This window comes from Sceloporus undulatus, chromosome 7, assembly GCF_019175285.1.
Source record: "Sceloporus undulatus isolate JIND9_A2432 ecotype Alabama chromosome 7, SceUnd_v1.1, whole genome shotgun sequence".
Classification (NCBI taxonomy): domain Eukaryota; kingdom Metazoa; phylum Chordata; class Lepidosauria; order Squamata; family Phrynosomatidae; genus Sceloporus; species Sceloporus undulatus.
Genome location: NC_056528.1, coordinates 6971781 through 6998555, shown reverse-complemented (window position 1 = coordinate 6998555; position 26775 = coordinate 6971781). Strand labels below are relative to the sequence as shown.

Sequence of the window (26775 nt, the reverse complement as noted above, 5' to 3'; positions counted from 1 at the left end):
CAAATTCCCAGTCAAGCATAAAGATCCACTGGGTGGCCTTAGGCGATTCACACTCTCTCAGCCTCAGAGGATGGCAGTGGCAAAGCCCTTCCAAAGAAACTTGCCAAGCAAACCCTGCGATAGGTTTGCCTTAGGGTCGCCATAAGTCAAAAATGACTTGGAGGCACACAACAGCAACAACAATGTTAAGTTTCACAACTGAGGCCTGGGATGTCTTGCTACAGTTACTTAAGTGCCACACGCATTAGTGGAGCATTTGCACCAACTAAGTAGCACCATCCATGCACTTCTCCCAAGACGCTCCTTTCCATATCTCCTTCTCTCTGGTTGCTCACTTTGTTTGTGAACCGACACACAATGTTCTTTGTTTCCCAGTCAAACCCTTGAGTCCCAGTTCTGAGAAATTAGTAGGACATTAATAAAGTCGTTAATAGTGATCCTTCTGGATTAGAGTTTTTATTTTTCCATGCACATTCTTTTCTTTTAAAAGGCTGTTTGTATTTTTGCAAGTCTCGATCGTGCTGAAATCTCCCTCTGGTTTCTCAGCGGCCCCATTTTTGGCTCCGGTCCTGTTGGCGCTCAAGGCTTGCGACCGCAGTTTGCAGGAAGCGATAAACAGTTTTTTAGAAATGGGATGTTTACTGTGATCCTTTGGATCATCATAAGTTTACTGTGATCCTGAAGGGTGGATCTGGGAGCGCTGTGGAAGTTGTCTGGATTGGTAGCTCTGTTTCTATGCAGATAGAATAGCCCTTGGAAAAAAGGACTGAAAGCAACCTGTTGTAGAGAGAACAATATCGGCTCCGAGGTGAACTTTGGAAACCAAGCCGACTGGTTGGACTGCTTTTATGTGCATGTGTGTGCATGCCCACACACTCATGTGGGTGTATCAGGATTGCTGTTGTGACCTCTGTGTACTTTAAAACAGCCATGAGAAAAGAAAAGAGCTGCTTTTTCCGCTCTGCTTTGATGGAATGATTTTATATTTCTGTGGAAGATCTCCAGCTGGATGTTTGCTTCAATCCGAACCTTGCACCTTTGCCTTCTCTTTCATTCTCATCCTTCAGGCGACAGTATTGGGATGATAATACTTGTTTATTTTGCAGCCTTGTTGGGCAAATAAGTGGTTTTAGACCCCATTCCCACTTACAGATAAATGAGTGTGCGATCCGAATCGATGGATTGATTTGACATCAGAGCGTGGTTCCCACTACATTTGCCCCGATAGCATTTTCTGTCATTTTCAGGCATCAAAATAACCCACTTGTGGTTTGCATTCACAATGAACCGATTCAAAATTATTCGGTTCCAGCCGTCCGAAGGGGAAAATTTGAATCGATTCCGATCACACTTGCGCAGAATTGATACAGCGAAAAAGACACAGAAAAAATTGGCATCAAAAAGATGTGGGTTAAATGGTGCATGGATCCCCTTCACTAAATCGCTTCAGCAATTCAATTTAAGTGGGAACCAGAGTCGTTTGAACCGTTTTGAACCAAATTGCGATCCAGTTTAAAAGGTAGTGGGAATGAGGCCGTAATGCATCTGCATTGTTCTGTTTACGTGAGATGATGGCAATGATGATGATGATGATGATGATGACGATGATGATGATGATGACTTCAACTTAACTCCTTCCTCATGCTCATCTCTTTTTGAAATTGTTGTTCTTTTCGTTGTGTGCCTTCAAGTCATTTTGACATAGGGACCCTAAGGCCCTATAATGGCGTTTTCATGCAGGTTATTTCAGAGAGGGTTTGCCATTGCCATCCTCTGAGCATGAGAGAATGTGGGGAACCAATGGGTTCACATGATGGAACCAGGATTTGAACCCTGGTCTCCAGAGTCATAGTCTAACACTCAAACCACTACATCAAACTGGCTCCTGTTTTAAAAATGAACCCCATATAAAACACTTTGACTAATCTGAACCTTTGTTCATATGTAACACCAAACAATGTTAAATGGGTTAGAGGACTAAATTTGCTGTTACTGCTGTTGGGTGCCTTTGAGTTGTTTCCAACTTACGGTGTCCCTAAACCTGAACTTGTCATCGGGTTTTCATGGCAAGATTTGTTCAGAGGGGGTTTGCCATTGCCTTCCCCTGAGGCTGAGAGAGTGTGACTTGCTTACAGTCACCTAGTAGGTTTCCATAGTTGAACAGGTCATTGAAGCCAGTTCTCCAGAGTCATATTCCAGCTACACCACACTGACTTTTGGATTCAATTCATTGCTCGGCAACTTCCCCGGGTGTTTCCTTGTCAGCCCTTGCAAAACGCTTCAACTCCGGACACGGTTGCCTGGCTGTTACCTTCTATGGGGTGTTCCAGACATTGTTGGACTGCAGCCCAGGAGTTTAGTAGGAGCTGCAGTCAACAATGCCAGTGGTGAGGCATGCTAGGAGCTGCAGTCGAACAACATCTGGGGAGATGCACTTTGCCCACGCATTCACTAAACATGGGACAAGAAGCAGAAGAAGAGAGGGCTTGCATATTCCCACAACTCTTTTAAAGAATATTAAGGATGCTGTGCAGATGTTATGCTTGGGATCTTGTTGCTGGAGAGAAAGAGGCAGAGAGAGCAAGATGAGGAAAAGCTGAACTGCTCCTCGCCCCGGGAGCTTTTGGGGAAAGCAGTCCAGAAGAATTAAGCTCACTATTGATTATTATTGGCTTCTCTTGATTAGAAGTCAATAGTACGATAATTGTTTGTGGACTTCTATTGATCAGTTTTGATTAGTTTTGACAATTGACTTCTGCCCTCTTGCAGTTTTATGCCGTTTCAACTCCTTTGGAGTTTGCGCCACGTCCAAAGGTAAATGATAAGTATAGGCATCCCCTGCCTTTGGACACTTCTCTTTCAAAAATTGCAAATTACAGGCAAACCAATACCAAAAATCTCTCTTTCTCCAGCCCTTCTTCAGCATCCTCCCAAAGCTGGGGGAAAAATTCCAGCTAGACAGAGAATGAAGAAGATGGAACGTTGCGTGGAGAGAAAAAAGTCCTCCCTTATCACTTGGATGTTTTGGCCGCTTGCTTCCCATGTATACAGTCCGAAACCCTGATGCCTTCTCTCTTTGTCTTCTCCGTAGGCTTCATAAATCTGTTCTCTGTGCACTGGACAGAGCATCATCATGTCCCAGAGGCATTCAAACCCCTCCCTGGGGGACAAGACTTTCCTCCTCGATCGCCAGCTTAGCTCGGATTTGCATGCTGGCAGCAATGCTGCCATCTCCCCACATGGGAAGTACGGCTCTCTGGCCCCACTGGACAACGCTGCGTTTCTGGCTGAGCGCTCCTCACCTCCCATTGGGCCCCGGCGGATCATCCTCAGCACTGAAAGCCCCGTGGCTCTCAAGGTGGGCACTCAGCAGCTCATCCCTAAGGGCCTGGCCGAGGGTCCGAAATCCAAAGCCCCCTCCCGGCACCAGAGTTTCTCCTCCTCCGTCCTGAGCAAAGAGATGACTCGGTGTGACCCGAAGCGCATGTCGGCCCCCAGCATTTCCCTCGACGATCTGGACTTTGAGGACTCTGGTGAGGGGACGCTGAAGCGCAACCTGCGCAATATGTCTTATCGGGCTGCGATGAAAGGCTTGGGCAATGGCGAGGAAGCTGAGCCGCCAAAGGCCGTCAGTAGCTTGAAACCTCCGCCTGAAGAAGTCATAGCCCAGGGAGCTCGAAGTCCTGGAAGAAACAAGGTAAGTTCTGTAATTGGGTGGATGGTGGATCCATGACTTAAGCAGCATTGAATCCTCTCTTGAGTTCACTCTTCTCCTCCCATGATTGCTCCAAGTTGAGCATAGAATCATAGAACCGTAGAGTTGGAAGAGACCCCAAGGGCCATCCAGTCCAATCCCATTCTGCCATGCAGGAACTCTCAAACAAAGCATCCCCGACATATGGCCATCCAGCCTCTGCAGGAGCTCATTTGATGCTAAATCTCAGAAGGGAGAGGACTGAACACCAAAGGAGCTCCCATACAACTCAGGATACTGCAGGGATTGGTAACTCCATAGTTACTCACCCACTGCATTTCCCAAGTTTGTTATTGTGTGGATTGCAAAAGTTTCTCTAGTCGGCCTCTTGTGACCCAAAAGCATCCCTACTCTTGTTGCAATGAAGTGAGAACATTTCAATAAGGCAACAAGAATTTCAATAAGGTAGCACCAGGGCTATATACCCTGAAGTCACCAGATCCCATCTGCTCTTGGAAGCTAAGCAGGGTCAAGTTTGGTTAGGACCTGGAAGGGAGAGTGAAAGAGAAATACCAGTATAGGCTATATTTCAGAGGCAAAATCTGTGGATGCTCAAGTCCCTTTATATGCAGTGGCATAGCAAAATGTTGCCCCTTGTATAAAATAGCAAAATCAATGTTTGCTTTTTGAAATCTATATTCTTTTGAATATTGTCAAGCCATGGATGGTAGAATCTATGAATGAGGAATCAGTGGATATGGAGGGCCAACTGTAAAATCCAATTGATTAATAACTTAATTAACTACAGTCAGCCCTCCATTTTAGGGCTCCATTTGTGACCCTCCCCTGAAAATGGAAACTCCCCTATATTCCGCCCCCTAGGCTGTGAATGGTGGCGTTTGCCTGTGCCGCAGACATACACATCATTACATTCCCCCTCCATTTGCCTCCACACTAGAAAGGTGAGGAATTGCAACATCGCACAAACCTAGGGCCGACAGTAGTTCTGCTGTGACTGTTTCATTTCAGAGGTAGTTGCCTTGAGAATACAGTGCTGGAATGGATGGAACAGTTCTTAGTTTCATGTTGTTTGGCATCATGGTGTTTGAATTGGTCATCATAGTAAACTGTGTCTCTAGAGGGAGAGCTTTGTGTACTGTTGTCACATTATCTTGAAAGCAACTTCTCAGCTCCAGCCACAAGCATCCTCTCGCAGCAATCTCTGCATTATGCATTTGAGGAATAGCCTACAGGTAGCCTCAAGGGTCCAAGTGCATCTGAGGAAGTAGACTAGTCTAGTCTATGAAACGCTCATGTGCCATGGAATCAGAGAATCATAGGCTGTTACAGACGCCAAAATAAACTGCTTTGGGTCTCTTTGGAGGTATGCTGTTTAAATGATGATGATCCTAGAATCGGAAGCGCACCAAAGCTGCCCTCCATGCTTAGGAATGGGTGTGGCTTTGGGCACAACCTCCGGACTCTTAGGACCCATGCGTCATTTAAATAGGCTACCTCCAAAGAGAGCCAAAGCAGCTTTAGTTTTGGCAGTTGTAACGGGCATAGTGTTGGAAGGACCGCAAGGGCATCCAGTCCAACCCCATCTGTCATGCAGGAACTCTCAATCCAAGCATCCCTGACAGATCGGCCATCACAGCCTCTGTTTAAAGACTTCGAGAAGGAGACCTCCCACCGCTCTCCAAGGGAGTATGTCCCACTGTCGAACAGCTCTACTTCCAAACTTCTTCTTCAGTTAGTCTCAAAGGTGCAACAAGATCTCTCTACTCTCACAAGCTCCAAATGACTCTGGAGCATTGAACGGAAGGGACATCAAGGTGGAAGGACTCTAATTGGAGTTTTTAAAGCAAGGACTGGCGAGGGCGCTTATAGTGCTGCAATTGTGAGGTCTGCATTGGCAGATCATTCTTTGCCGCTTTCAAGTCTTGATTTTTAGAAAAACAGTTAAGCAGCCACTTAGGTTGGTTGGTCTGCAACTTCCGGAATTCAAACCCCAGGCATTATTCTGACGTCATGAGTGGGGCAGATCATTCAGACCAATGACTTCATCTTTCCAAAGCAAGGCTTGGTATTCTGTGATCATCCCTTAAACTTGCATTGCATCTATTTTTGATGGGATGAATGTTTGAAGAACTTGACAGCTGGCTTTAATTATCATCCTTCTTGGCTGATGCATGGCCAGGGGCAGAGTCCTTTAGTTAAACACAAACAAATGAAACTCTTTCAGTCCCAGGACCAGAAAGCCTACCCTGGAGATGTGGATTATCCTTCTGTCGTGTGGGAACCAGTGGTTAATGGACTCCCTTTTAAGACTGGCGGGATTGAACGAAACTTTGAGATGTGGAACTGTTCGGAAACAGAAGACGGAGCGGTCTCCTTTTGCCCACAGTCCATACATCTGGTCTTCCCAGAAATTTTATGAGAGAGGGAAGCCTATGTAGTGATATCAACCAGGTCATAGGCTCATCCTTGAGAAAAGATGTGGTCCAGCTGCTTTGGCTTTCGAGACCGCTATAGAAGATCAACCGAAAGGAAGGTTGACAATCCTTCATCCTGGATCGTCTGGAACATCTCAGCTGTCATTACTAATAAAGATGTCTCTAAAGGCCATTTTCCCCAGCATGGACTGTGGAAATGTATTCTCTTCCAGCTCTTCAGATGTGTAGTAGAGTAAACTTCAGAGCCTTTGGGACAAAGGTCCCAGGCAAAGGGAGGTATGTAGGACATGGGATCACGGAGAGGTTTCTTTCCTTGTCCCTTAAGAGACAAAACTGAAAGAAGGCAAAAGAACAGCCAATACAAAGTGTGTATCAAGAGGGAAAAACAGGTGTGCTCTGGGGAAAAATAGTTCTACTTGAATTTCATAGGTTTGCAAAGGGAAGTTACCTCCATTGACCCTCTGCTCTGAACACTTGTGTGACAACAGTGATAACAAATACAATCGGTCCTCTGTATCCGTGGATTCTGCATCCACAGATTGCATGATCCATGGCTATATGTCTATATATCCAACTCTCTTCCATGCCAGCATTCTCTGCAGATGCCAAAGCCACAGATGCTGGCAAAACGTCAGGAATAAACTCTTCTAGAACATGGCCACATAGTCCAAAAAACCCATAAAAAACTGTGGATGCCGGCCATGAAAGTTTTCAATTTCATAATTATATCTATATTTTCCTATATTGGCTACATTGGCTACAATGGTCATTCCTATTTCCTCCTTTCCCGGTGAGTAGCTGCTATACTAGGCAGCCAAGGAAACCTGTTTCTTTACAGTCAAAGACATTTTCTTTGTGTTCCAAATAGCTGGTCGGTTAAAGACATCTATGCGTAGTGCCCTGTTCCATATCCAAAAGGCCCCGCGGTTGAGGTGTTGGACCATCGCTCATGGTGGGTCCAAGAGAAAGGCTTCATAGCCAAGCCAAGCCATAGAGCCCAGATTGGTCATGGCACATGTAACCACCCCAGAAAATGTATGTCAGACACTGCGGTATTGATACTTCTGTGTACCGTTGTTGTTGTTAGCTGTCTTCGAGTTGGATCTGACTCATGTCACCTCTGTGGATGAGACATCTCCAAGAATCCCTATCCTCCGCTGCATTCTTTCCCAGATCCTGCAAGCCTTTGCCCATAATAACCCCATGATCGATTCTATCTATCTGGTTTGTGGTCTTCTTCTCTTTCTTCTCCCCTCTACCTTTCCTAGCATTATTGTCTTTTCTAGTGATCCATGCCTTCTTTTGATATGGCCAAACTATGATCGTCTCAACTTGACCATCTTTGCTTCCAAGGAGAGCCCTGGTCTGATCTGTTCAAGAACCCATTTGTGTCTCTTCTTGGCTGTCCATGGCATCCTAAGTCCTCTTCTCCAGCACCACAATTTAAAGGAGTTGGTTTTCTTTATGTCTCCTTCCTTCACTATCCATCTCTCACATCCGTACCTGGGGATGATGGGGAATACAATGGCCTGTTGGACCATTCTGACTTTGGTGCTCAGTTGTATATCTTTGCTCTTCAGTATCTTTTCCCGTTCTTTCATGGCTGCCCTTCCCATTCCTATTCTTCGTATTTCTTGACTACAGTCTCCATTCTGGTCAATCCTAGGTATGGGGATTAGAGCCAGAATTCATGAGTTTCAAAGTTAGCAGGGAAACTGTGAAACTGTTGCTATGAGTTATCCCTCTTGCAATTATGAGTTATCCCTCTTGCAGTTCAATAGCAAGCAAGCGCAAGACCTGGTCCTTGGTGGAAGTTAAAAAGGAAAAAATACATTGACATTAAACAAAAACTATTATTTTTGGGTGTCAGCATACAGGAACTGTCATGATGAGGGCTAGTATTTCAGAAGTTACCACTCTCTGCTTTGGAAAGCTTTACAGCTTAAGCAACTTAGCCAAAGAAATGTCTTGCGTTTGTTTCTTTGTTCTATTGAAGTCTTTTAAAAGCACTTTGTCTAGCCACACATGTAACTGTTGTTGCGACATAACTCCCTGAGTAGTTTTTCTCTGTCCAAATCTGGATTATCTCCTTCCTTGTGATGATATTTGTATGCCGGTTGGAAATGCTTGTGTATGTAGGGTGGGTTGGGGGAAGCAACTCTTGGGAGCAACTGGATGCAAAGAGGCTTGGCTCGCTCTTAGCCTGGTCAGACCTTTGACGTCCTTAGTGAACTCGGTTGCTCCGATGAAAAGAGGTTGTGGGAGGGATGAGACATATCATCATCATCATCATCATCATCATCATCATCATCATCTCCAAGACCCTTATCCTCCACTGCTCTGCTCAGGTCTTGCAGGCTCAGGCTGGTGACTTCCTTGATAGATAAGTTTATCGCACAGGATTATTTCCTATGGGGCTTGAGCATAGGCCGATTTTCGGGATCCGAAATGGACCCCCGCAGAAGGAGAGGGCCCACTGTATAAATATCCTTATATTTACCTTTTACTTCTACGCATTCCTTGCCTAAGAAAGCCTACGCAATTCATGGGGTTGCCACAAGTCTGGAAGCCATGCCCTATGAGGAGCGGCTTGGGGAGCTGGGTATGTTTAGCTTGGGGAAGGTCAAGAGGGGACATGATGGCCCAGTTTAAATATTTGAAGGGATGTCATGTTGAGGAGGGAGCAAGCTTGTTTTCTGCTGCTCCAGAGACTAGGAAACGGAGCAATGGATGCAAATGACAAAAGAGATCCCATCTAAAAATGAGGAAGAACTTCCAGCTGTTAAGGCAGTGGAAGACGTTGCCTTGGAAAGTGGTGGAGTCTCCTTCTTTGGAGGTCTTTAAACAGAGGCTGCATGGTCATCTGTCAGGGATGCTTTGACTGAGAGTTCCTGCATGGCAGAGGGTTGGACTGGATGGTCCTTGAAAGTCTCGTCCAACTCAAAGTCAACCAGGGACTTGACGTTGCACACACAAAACAGCACTGAAATGTTGACTTATGTGAGCCAAAGGGATAAAGAGCATGTGGGGCCGAGACATTAGCTTTCCGCTTATGTAATCCCACATTCCAATTCTAGCAGCAGACTCCAGCAGTAATCCTGAAATCAAAGATTTTTCCCATCTGCAATTTTGCTTCAGCAAAACAGAGCTGGAGAGGTTGCTCAGGAAAATCCCATTGCCATAAGGATTGTTTTCAGCCAGGTGAAGGCGCAGCGGAGATGTGCATGGCAAGGGCAGAGAAATAGTTCTGGCAGGGTGGAAATTCTTGCAAAAAGGGTTCATGTCCATCATTAATGGGGTCTTTCTCTCTCTCTGTGGCTTTTGACAGAGAACCTTTGGTCGGCGACGGATGCAGCGGCACGGGGGCTCCTTCAAGGATGGTGAGTGTGCAGCTTGGATCTTGGACAGAGCTGGACAGTGAATGGACAGATGTGAGATGTGTGTGTGTGTATGTGTGTGTGTACAATTTTGCAGTTGCTGATATTTTCTCATTGAGAATGAGTAGCTCTCTCAGCCCTGTAAAATGGGGTCTGTGTCTACACTGCAGAATTATTGTACTCTGACACCACTTTAACTGGAATTTTGGAACTGGATTGGAATTGGAACATGGGTGGCTGAGACAGTGACACAATTCTTATACATGTACAAAAACTTTGTTTCATGCACACAATTGTTAAAGAAATTATGAATAAACATACCTTCAGGCTATGTGTATAAGAAACACCTGTCTATGTTTAGACTTGGGTCTCATTGCTAAGGTAAACCCACTGAATGATCTTGGACAAGTCATATGCTCTCAGCCTCAAGCATTTAGTATTTAGTGTTGCTAAGATTATTTTTTATGATCCGTACGTATTTTAATTGGTTGTAATCCCACCTCGATCTATAATTATTAATTAAAATTATTATTATTATCATTATTATTTTGGATAAGGGAGACACAACCTTACTTTGGCAAACATTGCGGTTCTCCTCGCCTGACTGATACCTCTTTCTTTGTTTTATTTCAACGTATGCATTGATTAATTTAGTATTTTCTACCCCACCTTTTTGCAACGAACTGAAAGTACATGGCTCTCCTCCCTCTCCACATTGTCCTGACAACACCCCTGCCAGGTAGGTCAGGCTGAGAGAGAACAATGAGTCAAGATAACCATTGAGTTTCCTGGCTCTTTGGTATGAACGGTGCCGTTTTGACTGCAGAAAATGATCTCAGCAAGACGGAGAGGTTGCAAGGTGGATGAGTTATGCAATCTCACGGAGCAGAAGAGGCAAGTTGTTGTCCCTCTGGAATCTGAGACATTCCAAGACTTTGAGGTCACTTCTCTGTCCTGGTTCTCCTCTCCAGACCCCCGCCTGTACCAAGAGATCCGTGAAAAGGGGCTCAACTCGATCAGTCACGAGTCAGACGATGATCTTCTAGAGACAGAAACCATCCCCGAGGAACCCCCGAACCCCGATTCAGTCATTGTGGTGAGGACCTATCGCCCTGCGCATGTCACCTGGAGCCAGCTTCCCGAGGTAAGGCAGAAAGAGTAACCTGATAACAAGGGAAGCCATCTTACAAAAAGCAAGCCTTGGATTTTATTTGAAATGGTCACTTGATACAGTGCGCCACTCGGGGAGGAAGGGGCGGCACGTCCCATTGGGAGTAATGGGGCACGAGCCTGTGGTGTGTGTGCGCTGCCGCACTGCCGCGTGCACGAGCCCCATTCTTTTAAATGGGGCTTGAGCATGCACGGAATTTGCTTTACGCGGGGAGTCTGGAATGGATCCCCCGCGTAAAGCAAGGGCACACTGTATTTACCATATATACTTGGCTATAAGTCGACCGTGGATAAGTCGAGGGTAAAACTTAAGGGCATGTAACAAAGGATCTAAATGATGAATCAAAGGCAATGATACCAAGGAACCTACAAAATCCTGGCAGGTGTTTGTGCTCACCCTAAAAGCTGAATATATGAGCAAATAGATGGAGGTCAGTGCTTCCAGGACACATTATGCTCTTGGCTATCAGCCTTATGGCTCCCTTTCTATGAGTTAAAAGTATAGAGAACAAAGATGCCAGCCACAGATGCTGGCGAGACGTCAGGAATAAACTCTTCCAGAACAGCCCGAAAACACCCCCCAAAAAACTAAACCTTTACAACGATTTGTTTGGAATTTCAATGTGTGTCGGGTATATATGAAACATACATGAATGTTGTGCCTAGTCCCATCTCCAAGGTATCTCATTCTGTATGTAATGTGCAAATACAGGAATTCCCAAATCCAAATAAATATCCCAGACACTTCTGGCCCTAAGCATTTTGTATAAGGGAAACTCAACTTATATTATCTCAGCAAGAGAGCATTGTTACTGTTCCAGGAGAACTAGAAGGTATTCTGGGAACGGTAATGCTAAAATGGGATACCCATTACAGCAAAATGGTTTGAATGTTGAACTAGGGTCCGAAACACAGTGCAGAAATAATCCAGCTTGACACTGCTTTAACTGCCTTGGCTCAGTGCTAGGAAATCCTGGGAACTGTAGTTTGTCGTGGCACCAGAGCCCTCTGACAGAGAAGACTAACAGAACTATAGTTTGCAGAATCCCCTACCATTGAGCCAGGGCAGTTAAAGTGGTGTCAGACTGGATTATTTTGGCAGTGTGTTTTGGACAGGGGCTAAATTCCCTCTGAACACATCTTTCCAGGAAAACACATGGTTCATGTTACGATTGTCATAAGTCAGAATTGAATTGAAGGCAGGCAACAACAACAAGGTGCAAAAACATAACCTTTCCATGCTCTGACCTCAGCATGTAGGCAATGTGCTGTCAACACAGGTGTTCCTTCCAGACTTTGAGTCCAAGCCACAGCTTGCCTTTATTCTCACCCAGAATCCAACTGGGAACCTGTTAGCGCTACAGTTCCTTTAGTCAATATTGACCCAACTGTCTCCCTGCCCTTCCCATAGGCGCGGCTTGGCTGTTGCAGGGACTCTCTTTGGAAGTTCCCTTCGGGAGCCATAACTGAAACAATTGTGGTGCAACATTCAGCTGATGTGACTTAAGGAGTGGCTGTGGCTGAGGCTCACCTGCCTCTTATCTGACCCATACCTGCCTTTCCTCACCTTTCCCCCTCGCCTCCATAAAGTCTAAAGATTTCTTCCTGGAATAGTACCTCCACCTCTCAGGTGCAAATGTCTGAGCAGGATTGATCAGGTTTGCTGAAAACACAGTGCTGCCTTTTGTTTCGGCCATAGATGGAGCAATAACATGGAGAAGGGAAATGCCCCAGCAAGGAGCTATCATAGAAGAAAACACCTTACAAGGCCAGTGTCAGAAAGTTCCTCCTAATGTTGAGCTGGAATCTCTTTTCTTGGAGCTTGCATCCATTGCTCCAGGTCCTATTCTCTGGAGAAGCAGAAAACAAGCTTACTCCCTCCTCAATATAACATCCCTTCAAGTATTTAAACAGGGCTCTCATATCACCCCTTAACCTTTTCTTCTCCAGGCTAAACATCCCCAGCTCCCTAAGGCATTCCTCACAGAGCATGGTTTCCAGACCCTTTACCATTTTAGTCGCCCTCCTTTGGACACATGGCTCCAGTTTCTCAATGTCCTTTTTCAATTGTTGCCCAGAACTGGACACAGTATTCCAGGTGGGGCCTGACCAGAGTAGAATAGTGTGGCACTATTACTTCCCTTGACCTAGACACTATACTTCTACTGATGCAGCCTAAAATTGCATTGGCCTTGTTAGCTGCCGCATCGCACTGTTGGCTCATGTTCACCTTATGGTCTACTTGGACTCCTAGATCCCTTTCACACATAGTTTCATTCAATCAGGTGTCCCCCATGCAGCTGAGAGAGTGTGCCTTGCCCAAGATCACCCGGTGGATTTCTGTGGCTGAGTGTGGGTTCGAACCCTGGTCTCCAAAGTTGCAATTTGAGTGCTCAGACCACTATTATCATACTTATTTATTTGGTTGTTTGTTTTATTTTTATGCCGCCTTTCTCCTGGAAAGGGACTCAAAAAGCAGCTCACATATAAAATTGATTAATAATGTTACAATAACAGTTTTGAAACAATGAAAACCATCTTCTTATGACAGTATAGTACAAGGGTTGTGAGTCACTCAGGCTTGTCTTTTGCAGGTGCTGGAAGCAGGCATCCTGGAGTTCATCTCCCCAGAAGAACGCAAGAGGCAAGAGGTAAGGGAAGCCGTGGGCACCAAACAAAGAACCCAATTGGGTTCACAGAACTTGGTTTTTTCTTAACTTGCAAATATTAGGAAACCCAGAGAATTGGCCTGTTCTGGGTGACTGTCCATTGTGCAGAACTTCTTCCAAAGAGAGAGCTACTTGGAAGATTTTAACTGTCCATTTTGGGTAGAAACCAATGCCAGGAGGTGTGCCAATGCTTGGAGATGCCAATTCAGGAGAGAGAGCTGAGCAGTGAACTAGAATAGCAACAGACTCATTTCAGACATTTGCTGCGTCTTGAGCACAGTCCCTTCTTGAGAAAGAAGCTGTTTCTCTCTCTCTCTCTCTCTCTCTCTATATATATATATATATATATTCATTCAGAAATTCCCTGAAATATATATATAGGAGAAAACAAGAGTTTTATTTGAGACGTAAAGTATTATATATAAACAAAGAGAGAAGTATGATTCAAGGATTGAAAGAATGGATCCAACATACATATGTATCAACCATTCAGTATTAGAAGGCAATTACTATTCTGTTGTTTTCAGCTGTATCCTTTCATACCAATCGCATTCTGTTCCTACCTATTCTCCAATATCCTTTTTATAAAACAGAATGAAGAAGAAATTACTCACTTCTCTTCTCTTTCTTTTTCTTTATCCTCTTTCCTTTAACCTTCCCTTCTTTGAACTTCCCTTCTCTCTAACCTTGTCTTCTTTGATCTTCCCTCATTTTTTCTCTTCCTCCCTCTAATTCCATCTATAACTCTCACTCCTTCCTCGTCCGTTTCACCCTTACTATCACTATCCACTTATTTATACACTCATCTACGCTCTTTCACATACTCATACCCATGATAGATGTCTGTTTTGGCTCTGTTTAAATACTTTGCATGGAAGCGAATGCACCATCCTTTAATAAAATCACTGAATTGCCGAAGAGGCAACTGTAAAAAGTCACTCCGCAGCCTCTGCTTAAATAGCGTCTGTGTTTAAGAGAAACGTCCCTCCCTTCCCAAGTCAGGTCTTCCGCCAAAGAGTTCTCATTGTGAACAACAGCAAAACATAAAGTAGCCCCAGAGTCATGTTCACCTCTTTGTCTATATTTGTGTTACGCAGGCCATTTTTGAGATTGTCACTTCGGAGTATTCCTACATGAGGAGTCTAGAAATCCTGGTCAACCACTTCTTGAAGTCGGAGGCACTGAAGGACACTATGACCCAGACGGACCATCATCACCTCTTCTCCAACATTGGGGACATCTTGGCTGTCAGCAAGAGGTAAATCTCAAGGGGAGGAAAGCTTTGCTGGCTGGCATATTGTAGTCCAAAGATGTAACTTTTCCCAAGCTCTACCTTCCCCTGTAAATCAGTTTATTTTACTTCCCCGTCTTATTTTGTGTGTCTCCAGCTTTTTTGAGGACTTGGAAAAGAGGCACCAGGAGCATGTCTTGATCCCGGACATCAGCGACATCGTGGAGGATCACGCCACCAAACATTTCAACCCGTACATCATCTATTGCTCCAACGAAGTCTACCAGCAGAGGACCCTTCAAAAGCTCTTGTGAGTGGCCACAGCCTTCTTCGCTTGGTCCTAAACATCCTTACCTAGGTCACCATTTTAAAAAGATATCTCCAACCCTATAAGGGTAGATGCAGCATAGTGGCTGTTAATCCTGTACAAGTCGAGATGTCCCATAATTGAATCATGTCTCGAACCCCAAAACGTATCCTCGACTTATCCTTGAAGTCGACTTGTAGTAGAGTACATACGGTATATTCCTCCTTTGAACAGTTTTCTGAAAGCTAGTAGTTGAGAGGTGAAATGAGCGTCTTTGGGAAGGAGAGTTCCATAGGAGTCAGGTATTCATTCTCACCTGTCAACTCCATGATGCTTTTGAATGGAGTTACATTTGGTCTTGATGCTTAATTTTTTAAGGTGCAGAGAAATGCATATGGCAATCTGAACAGAAAGAACATTATTTATAGCACCCTGTTTTCCCGTTCTGTTGCAGAGCCACAAACCCTGCTTTTAAGGAGACCTTGAAGCAGATTGAGCAGAAGCCAGAATGCGGCAGCCTTCCCTTGATCTCCTTCCTCATCCTCCCCATGCAGAGAGTGACACGCTTGCCTCTTCTCATGGATGTGAGTCGAAGCAACAGGAACCAAACTTGGAACGTGTATTTTTAAAAGCCCTCCACATTTGCCACCTTGACTTTTGCAGCTTTGATGATCCGTGAATTTGGTTAATATGTTCTCTCTATGGATAGCTACGTCTGCCAGTGCATCTCTGCCAGAAGTTGGTCAGAAAGTAACACTGGAGGACCTAGAGAAGAGGTCGGCAACCTACGGCCCACGGGCCGGATCCGGCCCGGCAAGGTCTTGGGACCAGCCCTAGCCCAGTCCTGCCGCTGATTGCCGCCCCCGCCGCAGCTTTTGCGCCACTCCAGGCGCCATTTTGAGTTCAGCCCCCCTGTTGTCTGAGGGACAGCAACCCGGCCCCCGCCTCAAAAAGGTTGCCTACCCCTGACCTAGAGATTTCCTAATAAAAACACTTCTCTAGGCATTTGTAGATCTTCCAGAGTGAGTCTATGGTCACCTTCTGCTGGATGTGGGTTACACAATAGAACTATTAGGTAGATTTGTCATTGGTTGACCGGCCGAACCCAAAAGGTGCTCAGCAATGGCTCCTCTCCATCCTGGAGAGAAGTGACCATTGGGGTCCCACAGGGCTCTGTCCTGGGCCCAGTGCTATTCAACATCTTTATCAATGGATGAAGGAATAGAAGGCATGCTTATCCAATTTGCACATGACACCAAATTAGGAGGAATAGCTAATACTCCAGAGGACAGGACCAAAATTCAAAATGACTTTAACAGATTAGAAAGCTGGGTCAAGTTTTGGACATGTACCCAATTCAAACTTTGTCAGCCTATAATGTGAAAATGCAGCACTGAATGTCCTCTTTGCTTTCAGACTGTCTGCCAGAAGACGCAGATGAACACTGCAGTTTATGAAGCTGCCACCCAAGCTCTGAAGGCCATAAGCAAGGTAAAAGATCTGCTACCGCGAGGTGCAGAAATGTCGGCTATTTCCAGGTAGTTGACTGATTTGCTAGAAGTAGGAGATGTTCAGGAAACATGATGATTGTTGAGTGAGTCTATGCAGAGGTGCAATGTGTCCTGAACATCTCTGGCACCCATTTCAGGGTCTGCAGACATGCTTTGCATAGATCACAAAAAGCTATGGCTTGCACTTAGAGGAATGGGAATGCTGTAGCATCTGATAGTCCTGATACTCAGGACAAGAGGCTGCCATCAGAACAGAATATGGAGAAGCAGGATGGTTCCCAATTGGAAAAGCAGTCAGGCAAGGCTGCAAACTATCACCCTATTTATTCAACCTGTGTAGAGAAAATATCACATGCAGAGCAAGCTTGGACTCGGAGGCAGGAGGAGTGAAGCTAGGAGGAAAGAACATGAACAACTTAAGATATACAGGTGACAAAATGCTCCTAACTGAAACAAGCAAAGACCTGGAGCAGCTACGGAAGGGAGGAAATGGCCAAGGTTGGATTAATGCTGAACATTAAAAAACAAAACAAAACAAAATATTGACCATGGAAGATGTATAAATTGAACATGAGTCAATAGTGTGATGCAACAGCTAAAAAGGCCAATGCGATTCTACACAAATGTGTGTAAATAAAAATGTGTTTGCATCTCTTGCTTCCCAGCTTGTCAAGCAGTGCAACGAAGGTGCGCATACCATGGAGAGGACGGAGCAGATGTACACCCTACAAAAGCAGCTCGAGTTTGGCAAAATCAAGGTGAGATATCACTAAGATCTAAACCAGAGATGGGCGACTTTGGCATAGCCAAGGGCCAGTCTCAGCCACATACTCATTGCTGTGTTTTCCTTAGAACTTCCCACTGATTTCTGCTTCTCGGTGGCTTCTGAAAAGAGGGGAACTCTCCCTTCCTTTGGTGGAAGAAGGTGGGATTTTCCGGAAGGGTTCCGGACGCGGAAACTGCTACCTCTTCGTGTTCAATGACGTCCTGATCATCACCAAGAAAAAGAGGTGAGCGAAAGAGAAGGACATCTTCGAATATTGATCAGAGCAGTCCAGAAATCAGAAGAAGGCTAGGATTGGGAAAGGCAGCTATGAAAGATCTGGACATGATCATAAAACGTAAAGACGTAACTAGAGCAAAACTAGGGAGAAAAAGAGGACCCAAATAACTATATCCCATTAAGCCTGACATAAGTACCAAGAAATATAACTGTTAGGTGAGTTTGTAGTTGGTTGATAGACTGAACCCAAAGGTTGCTCAGCAATGGCTCCTCTTGGGGATTGGACTAGATTGTCTTTGGCATCTCTTCCAATTCTATGGTCTTATTGAAACTCTTGGGCAACATTTTGCCCCGCCAAGGTCCGTCAAGAATTTTCTTCAAAGTAAAATGGCTCAGGGTGGACTCAATAGGCTTAACTTCATGCACTTGGCAACAGGAATCTTAGACTCTGGTTTGTTTCTTTGTGGTCCACATTTTCTGCTACCCCAAATTTCTCCTCTAGTATTTGCTCCTGGAAGATGATCTAGGCTGAGAGGCAAGGTTGCATGTGAGTGAGGGAGTGTGTACATGGCAAATGCATTGGGCAGGACTTAGGATCTTAGCACACGCAGGGACTTACGTGGGCAAAACGTCATCCAAACGTTGCAGGGATGTGATCACCCGTCGTGCTTCTAAAGTGTATTTGAGGCTTCCCGCTATGATGGAATCGCTCACGAGGAAATGGCTCCCAGTGAATAATTCCATGATGAGAACATAGTGAGAAGACTCAGATACACTTTAGAAGCATGATGGGTGATCACACCCCTGGCACTTCTGCAACGTTTGGATGCCGTTTCGCCATGTAAATCCCTGCGTGTGATAAGGTCCTTAGAATCGGGTATGGTTCAGCAACCTATGGCTCTGGAGATGGTGCTGAACTATGGCTCCCATTATTCCTGATCCAGGCCTTGCCGGCTGGACTACAATGTCTAGAGCACCACATGCTTCTCATCCCTTACTGGAGAAATTGAAATCTTAGGTGTTTTAAGGACCAATTTGTCAAGACACTGAATTTTTCATGACATGCATCACCTTCCAAAATTCTCATTCATTTGAGGTTTTCCAGACAATGGCTCAAAAGCAACTGAACTCCGTCCATGCACAGGAGAAGAAATAGTGGAAAAAGGCTTTGCAGATCATTTCGGGGAGGGTGAAACGTAACACTGTGATGGGGAAAACCTATCTATCATGTCCCAGAGGTCCCTGGCATGAAGGAAAACTGATTCTCCCCTTTCAGATAAAATGCCTGCAGGAGCCAAAAGGGAAGGCACTTTTCTTCTTGTATGTTGGATTTTGATGCTGTTTAAGCATTGGGCCAACTGTCTTGCAGCCACATTTGTCTTCATTGTTTCCAAGTGGATAGAGTCAAGTTCAAATAACACAATATTTGGAGTGGGATCCAAGAATCCAATGTATTTCTGGTAGCCTGGGGAAGACCCATTTCAGTTTGCTCCTTATCTGTGTTGTTGGGCGAGGAGATAGAAATTAGTTTTGCATCCAAAATGCCTTGGTATCTCCACTTTAGAATTGTAATGTGACCCTCCAGATGAGGCAGACTATAGTTCCCATCAGCCCCAGACAGCAATATCATGTATGGACTTAACTAGAGGCAGAGGTTCCTAACCCTGGAGGTCTGCCCCTCTTTGCCCCCAAACAGTGTCCAAAGGAATCCATGCCTTTCTTTTCATTCTGACCTTTCGACTTACTTCTGTTGCATCCGTCTGTGCAGCTACCAGCCCCTCTTGTCCACTGGATTCATCATTTGAAGACACAGAGTATTTGGGGTGACGGAGGACATTTTTCTGGACACATACTAAGGCATAGACACTAGAGAAACATGTATATTTTATGATGATAAGGAGCTGTGGAATTTGTGGTGGAATGCAAGGGTCATTGGATTCCTTGGCAGCTGTATTTTGCAAGACTATGGGAGAGTGTCCTGGAACTGGATGTGAGCATTTGCTGACTGCTTTCCGGTCCCTAACCGCATTCTCTTCTGCAGCTATTTTCCTCTTTGCTCTTCCCAGGGTGACAGAAATGTCATTTTGGGGGAGTGCTTTTAGTTTGCCTTGGGAATGCTTGTTGTACATTTGCTCTGGAATGGCAAGGGACTGGTTTATGTGGGAACCGTCTGTGGACGGAGAGGCCACTTGTGGCCCGTTGATTCCTGAACAGTTATTTAATGTGGGAGAATGCAAAGACATAGCTGCATTAGTATGCAAAGGGATCTTGTAGCACCCTTGAGACTAACCAAGAAACAAGATGGTAGCATGAGCTTTCCTAGACATGGCCTAGGAAGTATTTGTACCCAATATTAGAGGTCTCCATCCAATGCTGTGTCCGCTGTACAACATTGACTTTGCATGATGCCTCCCAGACGACAGGACTAGATGCTAGGCCTGGAGTGAAAGCATTCTAATGAAGGAGCATCATCTCCCTCTTCTGTCTGGTGTCCACCCAAATCCTTATGGAGGGACAGTCGTAGAATCATAGAGTTGGAAGAGACCCCAAGGGCCATCCAGTCTAACCCCCAGCCATGCAGGAACTCTCAATCAAAGAACCACATTCTCTGCTGGGAAAAAGCCCCTAGATTCAAGTCCTGATCTGAATGCAGATGTTTAAAAGGCTCGGGTGATTGGAGGAGTGACCTTTGTCTACTTGAGACATTGTGGTTTGCCACCAGTTGGCACAGACCTTACTGGGCAAGATGGGCATTGGTTAAAGGCAGCTTTCCAACTTCCTTTCTTCTGAAGATGGTATTTGGTGGGCAGGCAGATATCTGTGGTCAAGAAGGCTGTGTACGCGTGCCCCCTTTATAAAATGTGGAACGGGGTACAAAGAGGGTGCCAACCGAGATCTCATACTGGCTTCAAAGTCCCAAAACAGGGAGTTAGTAGAATACGGTGGGCATAGTATTTGTATAGTCTGAGTTGCAAGCATGACAAATGGCTTTTTGTGGGTTTTTCAGGCTCTGTGGCCATGTTCTAGAAGAGTTTATTCCTGATGTTTCGCCAGCATCTATGGCTGGCATCTTCAGAGAACGCTGGCATGGAAGAGAGTTGGGTATATATACTGTTGGTTGAGAGGCAGTGATTTACATGTTAACCTGTCTATTGTTCTGTTGAATGGCAATAGACACCCTGTAGACCTTACCATTCAGCAACAGAACAATACAGAGATTAACATGTAAATTACTTCTTCCGAACCAACAATATATATACCCAACTCTCTTCCATGCCAGCCTTCTCTGGAGATGCCAGCCACAGATGCTGACGAAACGTCAGGAACAAACTCTTCTAGAACATGGACACAGAGCCTAAAAACTCAGAAAAAACCATGGATGCCGGCCATGAAAGTCTTCGACTTTACATAATGAATGGCATTGGTGGTACTTGGGGCAAAACCATAACCATCCAGATGCTGCTTCCTTGTGCCAAACTGTATACTTTTCTGATTTCTGAACAATGGATGCAAGCTACAGGAAAAGAGATTCCACCTGAACATTAGGAGGAACTTCCTGACAGTAAGGGCTGTTCGTGAGTGGAATGCTCTCCCTCGGAGGGTGATAGAGTCTCCTTCCTTGGAGGTCTTTAAACAGAGGCTGGATGGCCATCTGTCAGGGATGCTTTGATTTGGATTTCCTGCATGGCAGAATGGGGTTGGACTGGATGGCCCTAGTGGTCTCTTCCAACTCTATGATTCTATGATTCTATGATTTCATTTTGCTTTCTAATTCTATCAGTTGTCCTAGTTCTGTCTGATATCCTTTCCCGTTTCTGTTCCTTCTTGCAGTGAGGAAAGTTACACAGTCCTCAACTATGCCATGCTGGACCAGCTCTCAGTGGAGAAAATGGAAAACCCAAGTGCTCCTTCTTCTCCGTCGGGCAAGCCAGGCCCAAGTGGCATCTGCCGTGGTGCCCACTTCTTCCGGGTGGCCATGAACAGGGACAGCGAAGGCAAACCAGAAGTGATTGTGTTGGCTGCAGAAACCCTGTGAGTACCATGTGTTGGGACAGAATCACCAGGTAGTATCTGCCGAGACCCATATCCTTGGAGGTCTTTAAGCAGAGGCTGGATGGCCATCTGTCAGGGATGCTTTGACTGAGAGTTCCTGCATGGCAGAATGGGGTTGGACTGGAGTGCCCTTGCGGTCTCTTCCAACTCTAGGGATCTATATCCTTAGAAGGAGGTCTGATATGAACCCAACAAGAATATTTTTAGTTTGTGGTCCCCACCAGCACCCTCCAAAAATGCATTCTCTGCTTGGTTTTCTAGGGTAGACATTTTGCTTTGTTACTAATATACTTGGGTGGCATAGTAGTTGGTGTTGGTGTTGAGGAAAACCATCACAGAGTCATAAAACCTTTGAAGCAAAAACATAGCAGAATGGCTCAGTATAAAAATGCAAAACATAAACATAGCATAGCTTAGTTTTGTGTGGGTTTTTCAGACTTTGTGGCCATGTTCTAGAAGAGTTTATTCCTGATGTTTCACCAGCCTCTGTGGTTGGCATCTTTAGAGATGCATTCTCTGAAAATGCCAACCACAGAGGCTGGCAAAACATCAGGAATAAACTCTTCTAGAACATGGCCACAGAACCATGAAAGCCTTCAACCTCACATAGCATAGCTTCTTGCACATCAACATATTAACCCAGCATGGATAGCAATAGCATTCCCATTCCCAGCAGCATGTACCAACATGGAGTAACATAGATCCCTCTATGTTTTCAGCCAGCATAAACAACACATACTATACTTCCAAACTCTCAGCAGACATCCACAGCAGTTATAGTCTGCAGATTGGCTATCATAGCCACCTGGACTAAATGGCCAATTGCTCTCTTAATTAGTAATTAAGGTAATGCAGGCTTACCTTACCTTGGTAACACCTGCCATTTACTACACCTTCATCCAGTCACATCTTACTATGCATACTGGCATATTCTGACAGTTTGGATGTCAGATTATGACTCTGGAGACCAGGGTTCGATTCCCAGCCCAGCCATGAAACCCACTTTTGCAGGTTTGGCAACCCTCCGCTGAACAAATCTTACCAAGAACCCCCCATGATAGGTTCTCCTTAGGGTCGCTATACATCCACAATAACACACTTGTTCCCTTTGCTTTTGGCAGGAGCGATCGCGCTCGGTGGGTCATGGCACTGATGCATAGGGAAGACAAGGAGACTAACGCTGCAAACAAAGGAGGTACAGCTTTTGGGTTTGAAAACAGGCTTTTCTTTTCTTGTTTGGTTGAAATAGAAAATTGAGTTGGGGCAGCATTTCTAAACCTGGCTTACAAGTGTATTGTAGTGGAGTCTCCTTTCTTGGAGGTCTTTAAACAGAGGCTGGATGGCCATCTGTCAATGGGGATGCTTTGATGGAGAGTTCCTGCATGGCAGAATGGGGTTGGACTGGATCAGGGCCCTTGGGGTCTCTTCCAACTCTAGAGAACTTAAAGCAGGGATGGGGAATATCAAGGTCCCTCTGATGTTGAATTGCAGCTCCCGTCATCTCTCACCATTGGCTATACTGGCTGGGGCTGATGGTTGTTGCAGTCCAGGATCATCTTTAGGGGCATAGATTCCACACCTTGACTGCCAACGCTATTTGTAAGTTGGCTTTATTTAAGGAAAGGAATTAAATCTGAACGTAGTCCAACTTAACCTCTTACCTGAAGGAGAAGAGCCATTCGCCATTCGGTTGGTGGCTGCTGCTCTTCAAAGAATGCCAGGCATGCCAATGTCAATGGCTCTCCTTTAAGTGCCTTGACTTCTATTCTTAGGATATTAGCAGGGAGGGATAGTCACCTAACTTTCTTTCTCTGAAGATGCCAGCCACAGATGCTGGCGAAACGTCAGGAACAAACTCTTCTAGAACATGGCCTGAAACCCCCCAAAACTGGATGCCAGCCATGAAAGCCTTCGACTTCACAGTTTTTAGTGTTGTTGCTGTTGTGTGCCTTCAAGTCCCCAGCCTTAGCATAGGTTTCTTGGCCAGGTTTTGTTCAGAGGGAGTTGGCCATTGCTTCCTCTGAGGCTGAGAGCCTGTGACTTCCCCAGAGACACTGTCATACTCCAATGCTCAAACCATAAATTGATGATGGTGATGATGATGATGATGCCACCAACAGATTCTGTGCACACTTTGCAACATATTCCCATAGTCTATCAATTTTGTTACTGGTTCCACGATTGGGTTTATACAATTGAACCACTAGAAATATGTTTCGGATGCCCCCCTCGCCTTAAAACGACGACGGAAAAGAAGTGCTTGCATTCTCTCCTCTTTGCTCTTTAGATTCCTCTGCGCTGTTTTTAACCCCCCTTTGTTTCCTTTTTCCCAAGATCTCAAGCAAGTGGAGATAACTCGGGCTTATCTGGCCAAGCAACCGATGAGATTTCCTTCAGCAGACCGTTTGTCTTGGTCCTGCCAGAGAGGAGGTGAGTACGTCTTGGAAAAAGACCTGACCAAGTTTATGGAGGAAGGAGAACGGCCCAGGTTTGGGAGCCTAGATAGGATCCCTTGGCTCTATGTTCCCTCTGTATTGTAAGAGAATGAGATGCGAATGTTGCATTGAAAGCTCAGAAAATAACCTTCAGTCACATTATTCAGCCCACCCAACTCACAACTGACTGTGAGATTAAAACCAGACAAGAGCAAGGATAGTTTTTTTTTTTTTGGGGGGGGGGGTTCAGGATCGTGGCCATGTCATAGAATAGTTTATTCCTGACGTTTCGCCATCATCTGTGGCTGGCATCTTCAGAGAATGCTGGCATGGAAGTATATATACCCCACTTTCTTCCATGCCAGCATTCTCTGAAGATGCCAAAGCCACAGATGCTGGCAAAACGTCAGGAATAAACTCTTCTAGAACCTGGCCACATAGCCCCCAAAACCCCCGAAAAGCTATTGCTATTTGATCTTGCCAGAAGATGCTTTTTGACCCTTGTCATTTTCTAGCAGTTTAATATATTATCTCCTTGGGGTAAGGGAATTTGGTATTTGTACTGCATTCGAAAGTACACCGGAAGATGCCTTTCCACCAGGAATGCACACTGAAATGGCACATTTTTTGCAACCCTAAATTGTTGCTGTAAAACAAAGTTGGACAAGTTCAAGCCCTGGGAATGAAGCTGGTAGAAATGTTCTCTCGTTCTACTAAATAACTATAAGGATATATAATCCTCTATTGTTTCCTTACAGAATACACAAAGACTTGCTTATGGAAAAGGACGTGTCCCTTGTAAGTCAAAGGAGATGAAACCACTTTGTGCCACCCTTGCCTTACAAGGGACATGATCTTTTCCATGATCAAGTGTTAACTTGGGGTTTAGAAATGGAGACATTAATTCAACACTGGCCATTGAAATATTTGTATGCATTTATTTATTTGCATGGACCGATTTGTGGTAGTTTGCAGAGAATAGCATGAAGGTTGTCACAGGGCTGCGTTTTGTTCGATCCTTTTTGACACGTTGGACTTCACTTCCGCAAGGCTGCCATCTTCTTCCAGGTGGATTGTAGTTTTCCATAGCAGGCTTATTGACAATGATGGAAATCCAACATAACCTGGAAACTGCCAGGTTGGAAAAGGCTTTCCAAGAACCTGACATCCTACAACTGGTTCAGTATAGTTTTATTGCTGACCTGCATCTCCCTTTCCTTCTTACCACTTCTCCCCAACTCCAACACATGCACCATAAACTATAGACCCATTGCTTGTTAAAAATTAAGAAGTAATATTCAAGGTAAGCAGGGAATGATGTGTTTAAGTACAGAATTCAAAGATATACAGTGGTGCCTCGGGATACGAAATGATCGGGTTACGAAATTTCCGGGATACGAAAAAGTTGAATTGGCAAAAACTGTTTCGGGTTACGAAATATTTTTCGGGTTACGAAATTCATTTCGGCGCGAAATTCAAATGCTGCAAAGTGCAGCTATAGGCTTTCCAGTGCTAACGGAAAAGTGTTTCGGGTTACGAAATTTTCGGGTTACGAAAGGAATGGCGTAACCCGAGGCACCACTGTAGCTTTGTTCGTCTGTAGAGTCAGTGTGTATCGAGATCTTGTAGCACCACTGAGACTAACTGAAAGAAAGAAGTTGGCAGCACTACGTTCTTGTTGCTGATATGTCTGCCTTTCTTCACTCCTTTTACCTAGGCTGGTATTTAGGAGAGCGTCTGCGTGATGGGGAAAAAGGCTGGTTCCCTCAAAGCTGCGCTCAGGAGATCACCAATCGTAGTGCAGTGGAACGCAATGTGCAGCGCATGGAGAGGCTGCGCATAGAAACAGACGTATAGGAAGGATCACACCAGACATTTTTGGATATGACTCAATGCACAGCACCTGAGACTGTGAACCTGGGTGCTGTCGCTTCTAAAGCTACTTCTATGTTGAAAGTAGACCCCTGTTTTTTAAGGACCCGGGTTCTAGGGAGCTACAATCTGAAGATGTGGAAAAACATGCAACAGAGCTGCACTGCGGATGCACCTTTCTGTGTGTGTTGCTCCAAAGCTGAGGCCAGCGAGTGGCAGCCCCTGGATCAAACCACACTTTGCAGACGGTTAACAGGAGACAACATTGGGTGAAGTGGAGGAAGAACATTATTTCCAATGACACTTTTTTAGACGGTTGGACATCCACCAAAAGAATAATTGCTCAGTGTCAGTTTGAAGGCCACAGATGAGATCTTGCATTGTGGACTGCAATGCGTGACATTATGATGCCAGAGACCTACATCACTTACACACTATGCAACGTTATATTTTTCCTTTATGTATATGGATGTCCTATGGGGGCTAATGTAGGAGTTGTGATTCCTTACCTCCCCGGAGAGTACTCAAAGTCTACCCACCACATGAGCGTGTTGCACATTGTGCATTGTATCAGAGATGGCTACCTATCTATGACCAGATGTGAAATGATGACAATAAAATGGCAGGAGTGGACATCTATGGGAAGATAGTGGGCTAAAGTGTCTTGGGAGTAGGGTTGCCATGTCCTCCTTTTACCCGGGACTTGCATGGTTTGGGGCTTAGGGAATGTCCCCGCCCAAAAGGAAAGTCCCGGAGCTGGTCATCTGGAGCCCCTCTCCGTCCATCGCTCGCTGGCCAGGCTCCTCTGAAGAAGGTGCAGCAGGGAAGGAGAGGGACAGAGAGAGGGAGAGAGGCCATTCTCCCTCCGCAGAACGCTGTCCCTTCCTCTTCAACTGCTCCAAGTTCTTCTTCATCCCCTTCTTGACGAAGGGAAGGGGGCTGAGCAGAGGCAGAGTGTGCGTGTTTTATGACTTCGTGGTTGTGTTGTATACACACA

General features: G+C 45.2%; 1 protein-coding gene across 1 annotated transcript in view; it reads left to right on the top strand.

The window, feature by feature from the left end:
* The window catches only part of ARHGEF16 (Rho guanine nucleotide exchange factor 16), a 32214-nt gene extending 5787 nt beyond the window's left edge, over positions 1-26427 (top strand). The window contains exons 3-16 of the mRNA XM_042478743.1: positions 3092-3697; positions 9479-9530; positions 10499-10671; positions 13292-13348; positions 14464-14624; positions 14755-14907; positions 15359-15488; positions 16321-16395; positions 17081-17173; positions 17268-17425; positions 21250-21450; positions 22593-22666; positions 23806-23901; positions 25624-26427. Of these exons, the coding sequence (XP_042334677.1) occupies positions 3134-3697; positions 9479-9530; positions 10499-10671; positions 13292-13348; positions 14464-14624; positions 14755-14907; positions 15359-15488; positions 16321-16395; positions 17081-17173; positions 17268-17425; positions 21250-21450; positions 22593-22666; positions 23806-23901; positions 25624-25763 (2127 nt within the window). The 5' untranslated portion in view covers positions 3092-3133 and the 3' untranslated portion in view covers positions 25764-26427. The remainder of the gene's footprint in view (positions 1-3091; positions 3698-9478; positions 9531-10498; positions 10672-13291; positions 13349-14463; positions 14625-14754; positions 14908-15358; positions 15489-16320; positions 16396-17080; positions 17174-17267; positions 17426-21249; positions 21451-22592; positions 22667-23805; positions 23902-25623) is intronic.
* The last annotated feature ends 348 nt before the right edge of the window (positions 26428-26775 follow it).